The sequence below is a fragment of the Mirounga leonina genome, unplaced genomic scaffold, assembly GCF_011800145.1.
Source record: "Mirounga leonina isolate KUSES-001 unplaced genomic scaffold, KU_Mleo_1.0 Mir_95, whole genome shotgun sequence".
Taxonomy (NCBI): Eukaryota; Metazoa; Chordata; class Mammalia; order Carnivora; family Phocidae; genus Mirounga; species Mirounga leonina.
The window spans coordinates 5,833,861-5,846,892 of record NW_023270865.1 but is presented as its reverse complement, the minus strand read 5'-3'; the positions used below and the strand labels follow the sequence as shown (position 1 = coordinate 5,846,892).

General features: G+C 48.1%; 1 protein-coding gene across 1 annotated transcript; it reads left to right on the top strand.

Moving 5' to 3' along the window:
- The first annotated feature begins 3,179 nt into the window (after positions 1-3,179).
- LOC118006170 (MICOS complex subunit MIC26-like) lies at positions 3,180-4,003 on the top strand. The gene has a single exon (XM_034998763.1). It carries the CDS (start codon positions 3,196-3,198, stop codon positions 3,709-3,711), a length of 516 nt encoding a protein of 171 aa, XP_034854654.1. The 5' UTR covers positions 3,180-3,195; the 3' UTR covers positions 3,712-4,003.
- The last annotated feature ends 9,029 nt before the right edge of the window (positions 4,004-13,032 follow it).

The window sequence follows — 13,032 nt, the reverse complement described above, 5'->3', positions numbered from 1 at the left end:
TTCTACTGTCTACTAGGCTTTTTATTGCCTAACAATAAAGAAAATAAGGAGGAATCAACTATTTGGCAAAAGGCGTATCAGTAGTAAGAATATAAGCAATACAAGAGTTTGCCTAGAATTTTGTAATTTTCAAAAACAATGCCACATAACTTTTCTATCTCAGTAGAAGATTTGCTGGTAGCTTTTTTCCCCCTCTGTCTATAATATTAGTTCAAGCTGGAATAACCCACATGCTAAGGAGCAGGAAAACCATAGCAGTTATTGTAGGAGGGACATCTCAGGTATCATAGAGTTTGGCTCCCTGAATGTACAGAGACAGACCAGGGTCTCAGAGGGATTTATTAACTTATTGAGATGGTAGGAGAGTCCACCTTGGAACCAGCCCTGTAATTTGGGGTTCCTTGGCTTCTAAATCCCATGATGTCTCTAGAGATAAAAGCCTAAGTGTGTGCGTTCACAATCTTTCTACAATAATGCAGAACTGCAAGATCTTGCACCAGGCAGCTGACGCATACGATCGCCCCTGTGGCATTCCAAACAGTATTTATCCCAATCCATTTCTCAAGGAATATTCACACTAATTTGTAAGTGATCTGACCTAATAGACCCCCTCCCTGGTCTTGCAGCTTGGTAATCCACTCTCCCACCAAAGCAGCTTCCCAGGCCTGCAGAGAGCATACGGCTGTTTGAAACTGAGCCAAATGAGGGAACCCGAGAGGTTCATGTGACATTTGTAACACAATTCAGTTCCTAAATCATTCCCACGTGTGAGGTTCAAAGGGAACACTGTGCTACCCTGCTATCAGTTTCAATTATGCTGCCCTGGGGGCTAAATCCAAGAACCTAAGGAAATTGCTGTTTCCAGTATTGGGGTAAATTGCAGAGCTTCAAATGCTTCGTCCGTTTTATGCTTGTTTCTCTTGCAAAGCTGCTCTGCTCTGCGCTCCTTTGCACTCGTTTCTCTATTCATCTCTTAGCAATTATTTCCAGTTGTCTGGACTCTGCCTGCAGCCCATGGAGCTTCCAGCCGTCAGCGGGAAGAGCCTCCGTCTTCCTGGACAGGACGTTGCGTGCGGACGCAGTCCTGAGGCTGGCTGTCGTAGTCAGTGTGCTAGCCCTCTCTGTGCTCCTCCTGCCGAGCTCTGGGGACAGCCCCGGCGCCTGACTCCCTCCCACCTGACCTTCCCATAACCAGAGGCTCCTTCGTCGGTGCCTCACGGCCACCCAAGCGCTGTCTACGACTCTGCAGGTTGCCTCTGACTCTGCCCCACGAAGGTTCCAGAACCACAGGGACTTCTGTGAGGGTCCCGCTCACTGCAGCGCCCCCAACGCCCCGCACAGGACTCACACACATGAAACAGCCATCAGTGATCGTTCACTGAAGGATGAGAAAACAAGCAGTGGGTTACTTGGTCTTCCTTCCTTCCTTTGTTCAACTCCATCAACCCTCACCTCCCTAGTCTCCTGAAATGTGTCTTCATTGCTGTCAGCAGAGCATGCAGCCTCCTCCAAATGCTTGGATACTGCTCTGGTCCTTGAGTGCGAAAGTCAGGACTCATCTCTGAGACACCCATTAATATGATCTGCTGGCTGTTTTTAAATTTGTTAGCTTTAATATCTTGACCCCACAACTGTTGCATCCCACCCCTTCTTTCTGGACACAAATTGCCCAAACAGATGCTGATCGGCTCAAAAAAAAAAAATTCCTTTTTCTTTTGAGAATCATCTTCGACCAACTATTCCAGAAACTAGCTAAACTTAGGCTGACCTAGTTGTCAGGGCTCTATAAAAATTCACCTCTTCTTCCCCAAGACAGAACATTCCTAGTGAGTGGTGTCAAGCTCTGGAATTCTGATAAAAGATTTATACTTAAGCATTCTCTGTGCTCTGGTTCCCCTTCTTTCCCCAGACCAAGCCAGTTATTTGTCAGTAAGGGAAAGTGAGACATAGGGTTTTCTAATATGGGCTTAATAGTCAATGACTTTGTCCCATGGAATTGTAACAAGTGCTGGATCCTGGGTCCAGAATTATGGAAGTAATTCCGTGCATCACTAAGGGACCCTCATCACTGCGTGAATAACATTAGTGTTCCCAAATTTTTGGATGTGGGGGATTATCGGGTTATATTACCATGGGTCAAGTCACATTCATCCTCTGGAATCTTCTAGTCCAGCTTCAAGTTGACCCTCACCAGTCCATCCCTTTGACCATCAGTTAGGCAAAAGATGCAGGTGAGCAAGAACCTGCCACAGTTCTAACTTATTTATCTGTGGTTGCTGTTAAACAAGGGTGCACTTGAGGAAACAGTCCATCTATGCAACAAAGTCCTGTAGCTATAGTAGGTCTTGTGATATAGAGTTCACATATTTTACTTAGAAACTTCTTACAAAGAAAATACGACTTCCTCACTTCCCTTTGAAAATCTGGAAGAAAAAAATCTTAATCTACAGATATGTCCTGAAATAAAAAGCAAAACTTAACTGCTCTTATATACAACAGAGTCATGCTCTTTTGTTAAAGTCATCCATCTGGAAAAATAGAAACATGATTTAGACCTTTTCTGAGCCTGTTCCTTTACCTGTTAACCTTTGGAAAGTGAATTAAAGCTGGTGGAAGGTGCTGAGTTAACTGCTATTGAATCAGGGACCATGGAGACAGATGTCTGCTCTGGAAACATGCGGTGAGCTGGGCACATGCCAGGGAACTAAAAACATCCGAAGGACCTTGCCATACATCAAATGCTCGTCTGAAATTCAGAGCACACCCATCTGCAGAATGTTTCTCCAGGAACAACTGTAGCAGTGACTGTAATCCTGGTAAGGAGCAACAGTACATACTAACACTGTTTTATTTTAATTTTTTAAGATTTATTTATTTTTTTGAGAGAGGAAGAGTATGTGAGTGGGGAGAGAATCTCGAGCCGGCTCCCTGCTGAGTGTGGAGCCCAACCCAGGGCCCAATCCCAGGACCCTGAGATCAGGACGTGAGCCGAAACCAAGAGCAGAGACCAAGAGCTGGATGCTTAACTAATTGAGCCACCCAGGTGCCCCCAAACTAACACCATTTTAAATGCCTACTTTCTTCTGACGCTTTACGTGCGTTAATTCAGATGATGGGGCCATTATCAAAACTCCTATTCATTTAGATTAAAACTCCTATCCAGGTCACCCCGTCGGAGCCACCTCTGCCAGCAGCATGTTCAAGGTAATTCAGAGGTCTGTGGGGCCAGCCAGCCTGAGTCTGCTCACCTTCAGAGTCTATGCATCACCTAAAAAGGACTCACCTCACAAAACTTCCGTGAAAGTTAATGAGCTTTCACTCTACTCCGTCCCTGAGGGTCAATCTAAATATGTGGAGGAGCCAAGGACCCCACTTGAAGAAAGCATTTCACATCTCCGACATTACTGCGAGCCATATACAAGTTGGTGTCAGGAAATGTACTCACAAACTAAGCCCAGGATGCAGAGCTTGGTTCAATGGGGGTTAGGCAGCTATGAATATCTCCAAAATGCACCTCCTGGTTTTTTTCCAAGACTTGGTGTTATTGGTTTTGCTGGCATTGTTGGACTTCTTTTGGCTAGAGGTTCAAAAATAAAGAAGCTGGTGTATCCACCTGGATTCATGGGACTTGCTGCCTCTCTTTATTATCCACAACAAGCCATCGTATTTGTCCAGCCAGGAAATGTGAAGAATTCACCTGGAAATAAATAGAATGCTCCATGCTCTGCCCATTTTAATCAGTTATAGGTAAACATTGGAAACTCCATGCAGTAAACCAGTATTTCTACAGAGAAATGGCAGAGAAGTCAGTACTGAATATAGTAAATTGGCTTTCTTCTTCAGGACAAACTATACTAGGCTTCTTTGTTATCTTGGGTGATGCCATATTGCAAGTGGACTAATCGGAAATCCTTTCACCTAGAGATAATGTCTAGCCTTAGAACTCCTCGTTCTCAAGTTGCTATTTATGTACATAATTAAAATTCCAAATTAAAAAAAAAAACAACAAACTCCTATCCAGTTGCCAAGATGAAAACCGATTTAAAAATGTTCTCATAAGGTGGACAATGTGACACAGACGTTCACCCAGTCTGCCAGTCCGAGTTCCTGGTCATGAGAAGGCAGACCAAGAGGCGGGTGTACCATTAGGCTTCACCATGTCTTGTTTCCCTAGAGCCTCCAGCTCAAAATGCTGTCAGGATTCTGTTCAGAGAAAAAGAATTAGAAGTGTCACTTTATATACATCATTAACTTTATGTATATCATTAACCACTAAAGAAATACTGTGCAATTAAGTTTCATCTTGCATAGTCAGAGTGAAGGAGTGTCCTGGAGTTTTTTGTTTTGTTTTGTTTTTTTCTGGTGTGTGGTTGATTTCTTGTTTATTTTTTGTTTGTTTGTTTTCAGAAAACCCACACCAAAAGTTTGGGTAGTGTGGTGAGTAGAACTCAAGCCATAAACCACACAAAATCGTCTGGCCTTTTAAAGCCATGTTCATCATACCCTGTTGGAAAATGAGTATTTTGCATTTATGCTTGGCTTCTAGTCTAATATTTATGGCAAAGATCAGCTTTGGTTACATGTATCTGAAAACGGAAGTTAAAAAATGTTCAGAAGCCAGAGTGTAATTTAATACACATGATAAGGAAAATCTGTGTCTTAAGATGGCTGACTGAGCCAGCAGGAGAGTCCCAGCCCCTGCCCTGGGGCTTTTCTGGGTTCCTCTCCCTGCTCTGCTTCCTGCGCGCACCATTCTGGTTTCTTCTCCCTGCCCCGCTTCACGCACACGCCGAAAGTGCCACGTATGCGGAAGTAGAAGTTTATAAATTGCCCCCTTTTGTTTGTGCTCAGGGCTCAGACCTTTGGAGACCATTCTCCTCTGAGCCCACCAGCCTTAAATAAACCTCCTATCCTCCAAGATCTCGGAGTGCTGCTTGGTTCTTCCGACAGGTGATCCAGTCCAGGTTCCATAACATTTGGTTCCCTGACTGGAACACCCAAACATGCTGGCCCATTGTTGCCACCAGTTTCAGGGCAACTTGGTGGGGTGGTGATGGGATGAGGGATCGTAACAGAGAAGGTGGGCCCTGCTTAATTTTCGGCAGTCTCCTGCCCCGGTCACCTTGGGCCGGCCCCACTCCGCTGTTCCTGCCGGACTCGAGGAGACTTGGCAGGTGAGGACCTGGTCCCGATGTTGGATTCTGGTAAGGCCTGGGGCTCCAGGGCCCAGACAGGCTCACTCCCACTGGGGTGGAAGGGGAGCCTGATCACCTCCCAGAGACCTCTTAGAGGTCTCACAGGTAGGGATTCCCAGGGAGGGAATGTAATTAATTTCTGGAGTGTGAATGTGTGACTGAATGTGCAGTCCGACCTGGCTTCCTCAAGCAGACTGATTCTGTGACTCAACGGGTGGGCACCCTTAAGGTCTCCAGAAATCTACGGAGTCTGAGTGGGCTGGTCTGCGATTCCGTGGTGAACGGCGTACAGTCTATGGCGGCATTGGAATAGTTTCCGATCATAAGTCCCAACGCTGAGACCGCTATGGCTAAGCCTCACCTAAGCTCCTTCAGGGCACGGCCAGATGGGCATCTGATTGGTCTCCTCACCCCAGGAGGTACCCCCGCTTTGTCTGTCTCTGCACCATCGCACACGGGGACATCACCATGGGGTCAGGGCAGAGTAAACCTACGGTTCTAGAGACCATGATCAAAAATTTCAGGAAGGGGTTTTCAGAAGACTATGGAGTCAGGATGAACCCTGGCAATCCCAACAATTTGTCGAGTATGGCAAGCCGTAACAGAAGAACCAGGACACCCTGACCAGTTTCTGTACATTGACTCCTGGCTAGGAATTGCTCAGACCCTTCCCCCGTGGGTGCAATTCGCTTGCAATAGGCAGGGACAGGCCAGGGACTTAATCACCTCATCCAAGTGACCTAAAGAAAATCAGCAAAAGCCCACAAATCCTAGCCGGAGATCCCGAGGACAAACTGATCCTGCCCCTACCGTATGCACCCCCAAGACCATCTACACCTGGCCCTTCGGCTCCAGACTCTCCGCCACCATCAGTTTCACCTGCGCCCCAATGCCCAGAGGATCCACTTTCTCCAGGACCAGCAGCCAGGCTGCCCCCCAGGCCGACACAGGCACCCTCCAAATGCTGGTACGAGAGACACGGGAACCCGAGAGGCATGATGAAGACAGGATGGTCCAACCCAGCCATTCCATGATGTCTTATCAGCACTTCTTCACCACCGACCTCCTCAACTGGAAACATAATACCCCATCCTACTCTGAGAAACCACAGGCTGTGGTAGACCTCATAGAATCCCTATTCCAGACTCATCAGCGAGCCTGGGAAGACTGCCAGCAGTTACTCCACACTCTGTTTAACACAGAGGAAAGGAGGAGAATGATGAAAGGTGCACAGCAGTACCTGGAAGAGCACGCACCAGCGGGGGTCATTGACCCTGTTGCCTGGGCTAATACGGCTGCACCTGAAGCGCGCTCGCCCAGCATGGGACTTCATCACAACCGAGGGACAGGCCCACATCTGCCGGTACCAGGAGGCCCCCCTCTGGGGTATCCGGGCAGGAGCTAAAACCCATGAACATGACTAAGGTATCGTTGGTAACTCAACAACCAGGGGAGTCCCCCGGGGACTACTACGAGAGATTATGTGAAGGCTACAGGATATACACTCCATTTGACCCCAAGACACAGGAAAGCCAACAGATGATAAACACCTCCTTTGTGGCTCAGGCTGCTCCAGACATCAGAAAAAAACTTCAGAAACTAGAGGGTTTTGCCAGGATGAACATTACCCAACTAATAGAGATTGCCAATAAGGTCTACATGAACAGGGAGGTCACAGCTGAACGGGAGGCCGACAAAAAGATGAAAAAGAAAGTCAGCCTCCTTGCCGTCGCCCTGAAAGAAAAGGACAACACAAAGATGGGGAGACTCCAACCACTGAAAGGGGGGAAGCCCAGAACCCCCTTGACAAGGGATCAATGTGCCTACTGTAAAGAGAAAGGGCATTGGAAAAACTAATGTCCCAACCGGGGAAAGGCTCAAAAGCCCAGCTGCTGCAAGGAAGAACCCGAGAGGAGGACCTCATAGGCCTTGCAGGAATGGACTCAGACTGAGGGAGACTGGGCTCTTTTCTCCTTGGCCCCCATGAGCCCATGGTCAAAATGAAGGTGGGGGGCCAACCAGTGACTTTTATGGTTGATACTGGGGCCGAGCACTCTGTTGTCACCTCCCCAGTGGCACCTTTCAGCAAAAGGACTGCGACCATCCTCGGGGCCACCGGGACGTGGGCAATACAACAGCCCTTTTGCCAGGCTCGTCGGTGCAGACTTGGGGGCCACAAGGTCTGACACAAATTCCTTTATCTGCCTGATTGCCCCATCCCTCTCCTGGGCCGAGACATACTCTCCAAGCTTAGAGCTCAGATAACCTTTGAGCCCACTGGACACACTAGCCTCTGACTGAACCCAAGGCAAGAGGAGACGGGGTTTCTAATACTAGCAATTACCACACCAAGGGAAGAAGAATTGAGGCTATTCTGTGCCCAGGCCCAACCGAGCAGCCTGCCGGAATTCAGACTCGCCTTCCCTTCAGTATGGGCTGAAAACAACCCACCTGGACTAGCCCAGAATCAAGCCCCTATCATTCTTGAACTGATCCCAGGGGCCCAACCTCAGAGGCAAAGGCAATATCCCCTTCCACAAGAAGCTAAGATCGGCATCCAAGAACATCTGACCAAACTCAAAGAAGCAGGTATTCTAATTGAGTGCCAGTCAGCCTGGAATACCCCACTCCTGCCAGTCAAGAAGCCAGGAGGTGGATTCTGACCAGTCCAAGACCTGCGGGCCATCAACGAGGTGACCATCTCTCTGCACCCAGTGGTGCCAAATCCATACACCCTCCTCAGCCAAATCCCAGCGTCGGCCAGATGGTTCACTTGTCTAGATTTGAAGGATGCCTTCTGCCTCCACTTAGCTCCCCAGAGCCTGCCACTATTTGCCTTTGAATGGTCTGACCCTGATACAGGGCGCCAGATGCAACTGACTTGGACGCACCTCCTGCAGGGGTTTAAAAACTCACCACCCTCTTTGGGGAAGTGCTGGCCGCGGACCTCGCCAGCTTCCCAAGAGAGGCCACACCATGCACCCTCCTCTGGTATGTGGATGACCTCCTCCTTGCCAGTGACACACAAGAAGACTGCACTAAAGGCACAAAGGCCCTCCTACAGCTCCTGTCAGACTCAGGATACTGAGCCTCATGGAAGAAGGCACAAATCTGCCAACAACAGGTCCGACACCTTGGTTTCCTCCTCGCCCTAGGGAAGAGAGAACTAGGGTTGGAGAAGAAAAGGATCATCATCTCCCTGCCACAGCCCCAGACAAAAAGGGGCCTACGAGATTTCTTGGGGGCTGCAGGATTCTGCCGCATCTGGATCCCTGGGTTCTTGGCAATAGCAAGACCCCTCTATGATCTCTTAGGGGGACCAGATCGAGAACCCCCTGCCTGGACTGAGGAAGCAGAAGCCGCTTTCACAGAGGTAAAGACCGCCCTGGGGCGGGCTCCAGCCCTGGGCCTACCAGATGCAGAAAAACCCTTCAATCTCTGTGTGCATGAAAAGGAAAAAATAGTGCTTGGGCTACTCACACAGACTGTTGGACCCTGGCAACGGCCAGTTGCCTACCTGTCAAAGAAGCTGGACCCCGTGGCAGCGGGATGGCCACTGTTCCTCAGGGCGCTGGCAGCCACAGTCCTACTCATCAAGGAGGCAGACAGACTTACTCTGGGGCAAGAACTTAACGTCAAGGTCCCTCATGCAGTTGTGTCCCTCATGAACGCACAGGGACACCGCTTCCTTTCCAACTCTCGGCTAGCACGATACCAAGGGCTCCTCTGTGAAAACCCGCAGGTCACCCTCGAAACAGTAAAGAATCCAGAGCTCGGGCGCCTGGGTGGCTCAGTCGTTAAGCGTCTGCCTTCGGCTCAGGTCATGATCCCAGGGTCCTGGGATCGAGTCCCACATCGGGCTCCCTGCTCAGCGGGGAGCCTGCTTCTCCCTCTCCCACTCCCCCAGCTCGTGTTCCTGCTCTCGCTGTCTCTCTCTCTGTCAAATAAATAAATAAAATCTTTAAAAAAATAAATAAATAAATAAATAAAAAGAATCCAGAGCTCACGTGGTCCAGCGATGGCAGCAGTTACCTACCAGAGGGTGCCCGGAAAGCAGGTTATGCAGTAACCACAACCACTGAAGTCCTAGAAGCTAAGGCATTACCAGCTGGATGGTCAGCTCCACGGGCTGAATTATATGCCTTAGTCCGAGCCCTCAGCCTCGGGGACGGCAAGCGAGTCAACATCTATACAGAAGCCACCCTGACTGAAAAGGGACGGTGGATGATGCCAGACGGGCGCATCTCGGTTCCAACAGCAACGGGAGGGCATCTAGTCAAGGAACACCACCGACTCGCTCATCTGGGACAAACTGTATTAGAGGCCCTTCTCAAGAAGCACTACTCCATCCATCGGCTGCCGGCACTGTGCCGAGCACCGAGTGAACGATGCATAACATGTGCTAAAAATAATGCTCGGTCTGCACCACGGTCCCCGCCAGGTGTCCAGAGGATGGGAGCAGCCCCCTTCGAAGATCTAGAGGTAGACTTCACAGATGTGCAGCCGAGCGGGGGGTTCAGATATCTCCTAGTAATAGTATGCACATACTCTGGGTGGGTCGAAGCCTTCCCGACCAGGACGGAGCAAAGCCGGGAAGTAGCTGAAGTCCTCTTGCAGGAGATCGTGTCCCAGTTCGGCCTGCCATTAACAATCCACAGTGACAGTGGACCCACATTTGTGGCAGATGTTGTACAAGTCTTGACCAAATCTCTCAACATCACCTGGAGACGCCACACCGCTTACTGGCCCCAAAGTTCAGGGAAAGTAGAGCAAATGAATCACACCCTCAAGGGAACCTTAGCGAAGTTTTGTCAGGAGACTAACCTCCCATGGCCGGATCTGCTACCCCAGCTCTCCTGCGTGCTCGCATGCCCAGGACATCAGGTTTCTCTCCATTCGAATTAATATATGGACAGCCTCCCCCGTGCTTGGGAAGCCTTCCAGGAAACTTGCATCAGGTTGGAGATAAAGGGATAAAGGAGAAACTTCAGGCCCTGGGGGCCAACCTAAATAAATTACAAAAGTACACCATTGAATGGGCCCCGATCTCCATAGGGTCTCAGGTACACTCCTTCCAGACAGGGGACTCAGTCTGGGTCAAGGATTGGAAGAAAGACCCCCTCAAACCAAGTGGACAGGGCCCCACACAGTTGTTCTAACCACCCTTACTGTCCTCAAGGTCTCAGGTGTCACCCTGTGGGTCCACCACTCAAGAGTGAAGAAAGCTCATCTTTTAGACGAGGAGCCACACCAGTGGAGAGTCCAGCCATGGTCCCTGGCTCTCATCGGCGTGATTTCCCTCATCTTGGGAGTCGGACTCTGCACCTCCTGACTGGACTTTCCCCCGGAGGCTTCTACCTAAGGTCATAGATCCAACTTTTACTGGCCCTCTGCTGTCTACTCCTGAGCGCATTTCACCATGGTTTTCCTGGCCCCAGTCAGTCCTGGTCTTCTGCTACCTGGTGTGCTGTTAAGTTTATGATTAAGTCCGTGTTCACCCCAAGCCTTGCTGTCAACCCTCAGAGTCAAACAGAATGATGCCCTCTAAACTAGGAGTTTAAAGGGGCATCAAAGGGGAGGAATGATAAGGAAAATCTGTGCCCTAAGATGGCCAACCGAGCCAGCAGGCGAGTCCCAGTCCTTGCCCACGGCTCTCCCTGGGTTTTTCTCCCTGCTCTGCTTCCCACAAGCAGGTTCTTCTCCCTGCCCCGCTTCACGCACGCACCAAGAGTGCCAAGTATGCAGAAGTAGAAGTGTATAAATTGCCCCCTTTTTTGTGCTTGGGGCTCAGACCTTTGGAGACCATTCTCCTCTGAGCCCACCAGCGTTAAATAAACCTCCTAGCCTCCAAGATCTCCGGGTGCCGCTTGATTCTTCCTTCAAGTGATCCAGTCCAGGTTCCGTAACACACACAGAAGTAACAGTGTGCATTTTCTCTTCAATTTGATGACTTAAAAGATCCTGGGCTGTCTGCTTTGCTATCCATGGAGAGAGGACAGGAGCTGTGATCGCCATGGTCGCCATGGACCGTGGTATTTTCTGGTCCCCCAAGCAGGTGTCACACTGTGGCAGGGTCTCAGGAAAACACATGCGTGACCGTGAGCAGTCCTATTTGCCCCCCTCAGTTTTCGCGGCTGGCAGCTGGCTCCATCAGAGCTGGTGTGACCAACACGGCCACGTAGCAAGTAAAAGGGGATGAAGCCTTCCTGACCAAGTCCCCCTTCATTTTCTGACACACATACGACAACAGACTTAAAATACCAACTCGGCATCCTCACACTCGCCGACCGTCATTCTTCTGGCAGTGTCAGATGCTAAACAATGAAAAAAGTGCCCTTTTTGTCCGTGACCAAAACAAAAGGAGTAACAGCCCTGTGTCAGATGCTCTGTATTCAATTTCTGTATTTTAACACAGTCACGAAAACGAAGCATGGTAACATTTTTACATGTTTCGTTTTTCTTTCATTTTTTTTTTTTAAATGGAATTCCCCCATGATGGGAAGCTCTTCCTTCAGGATGTTGAGTTTTTATTATTCTGACCCCATGCTGCTTCCTCTTTCTGAAGTCATACTTTGAGCCAGGAATGACCTATCTAGTGCATCTCACACCCGAGCAGATCACAGATTAATGCCACCTCCTCTGTGGGACAAAATTATTCCCAGCAGTAATTATTTTATGTTAATGAAACATAATAATAATGGTAGGAAAGAAACACAATGAAAATTCCCTTTTATTGAATTTGTTATATGTATATATAATCATGCCAGTTAAAAATAAAGTAAAATAAACAATTATAATACAAAATACACTAAGACACTAATACATTTTTTGAAAAACAAGGGAAACTTGTAGCTACATGTTGGTCTAACACCTGAATGAATTACACTGCAATGTCTAGTTTGATCCTTAACTTCTGCATATTTGTCAAAATTAACATTTCAGCACATTCATGTTCAATGGACATATAACAAGGTCTGTCCTGTCTCTTCACCCACAGCTAATCGAAAAACACTTCTAAATTTTAATTTCAGGGACACCTGGGTGGCTCAGTCGGTTAAGCGTCTGCCTTCGGCTCAGGTCATGATCTCAGGGTCTTGGGATCGGGTCCCGCATCGGGCTCCCTGCTCACCAGGGAGTCTGTTTCTCCCTCTCCCGCTGTCTCTTCCCCCTGCTCATGCTCTCTCTCTCAAATAAATAAATAAAATCTTTAAAACTAAATAAATAAATAAATTTTAATTTCAAAAAAATCTTTTTGCTCAGGAGGGAACAGATATATGAATTGTTAGGAAAATCTTACATACAAGCGTGAGTTTGTCAGAGATTTATACAAATCACATTTCACAATGAATTCCAGAAGTTGAAATAGTGTTGGCATCTGTGTATCTTTGGGATTGGTTCTAAAGGCCTTCAAATGTCTCTGTAGTTGGAGCATTTTCCTGAAGATATCTGCCCTAGAAACTTCACCATCAGTTTCTATTAAGGGAAAACATCCAAAGGAATCTGAGAATATGGCTGAAGCTTGACAAATATTTAAGCCATCACTTTAGGAGAAGTGTCCAGTTCTGGGTGAAATTAATAAAAATATTCAAACAAGCCCCGTCGTTCCTTCTGCCAATGCGAGGCCACATCTTTTGTCCTTTCCCCTGACATTCTGCCTTGAAATCTGATTCTTTTCTTTCTGGGTAATTTTCCATTTGCTTATATTTTATCGTTGCAGAGCTAATGGCTTTCTCCACCGTGTCTGTGTGCTGATCTTCAAGGAACGATTTTAAAGCTTGGGTTTTACTATATGATTTTTAGCGTTGGTTCTGGATATTTGTAAATATTTTTTATCTGA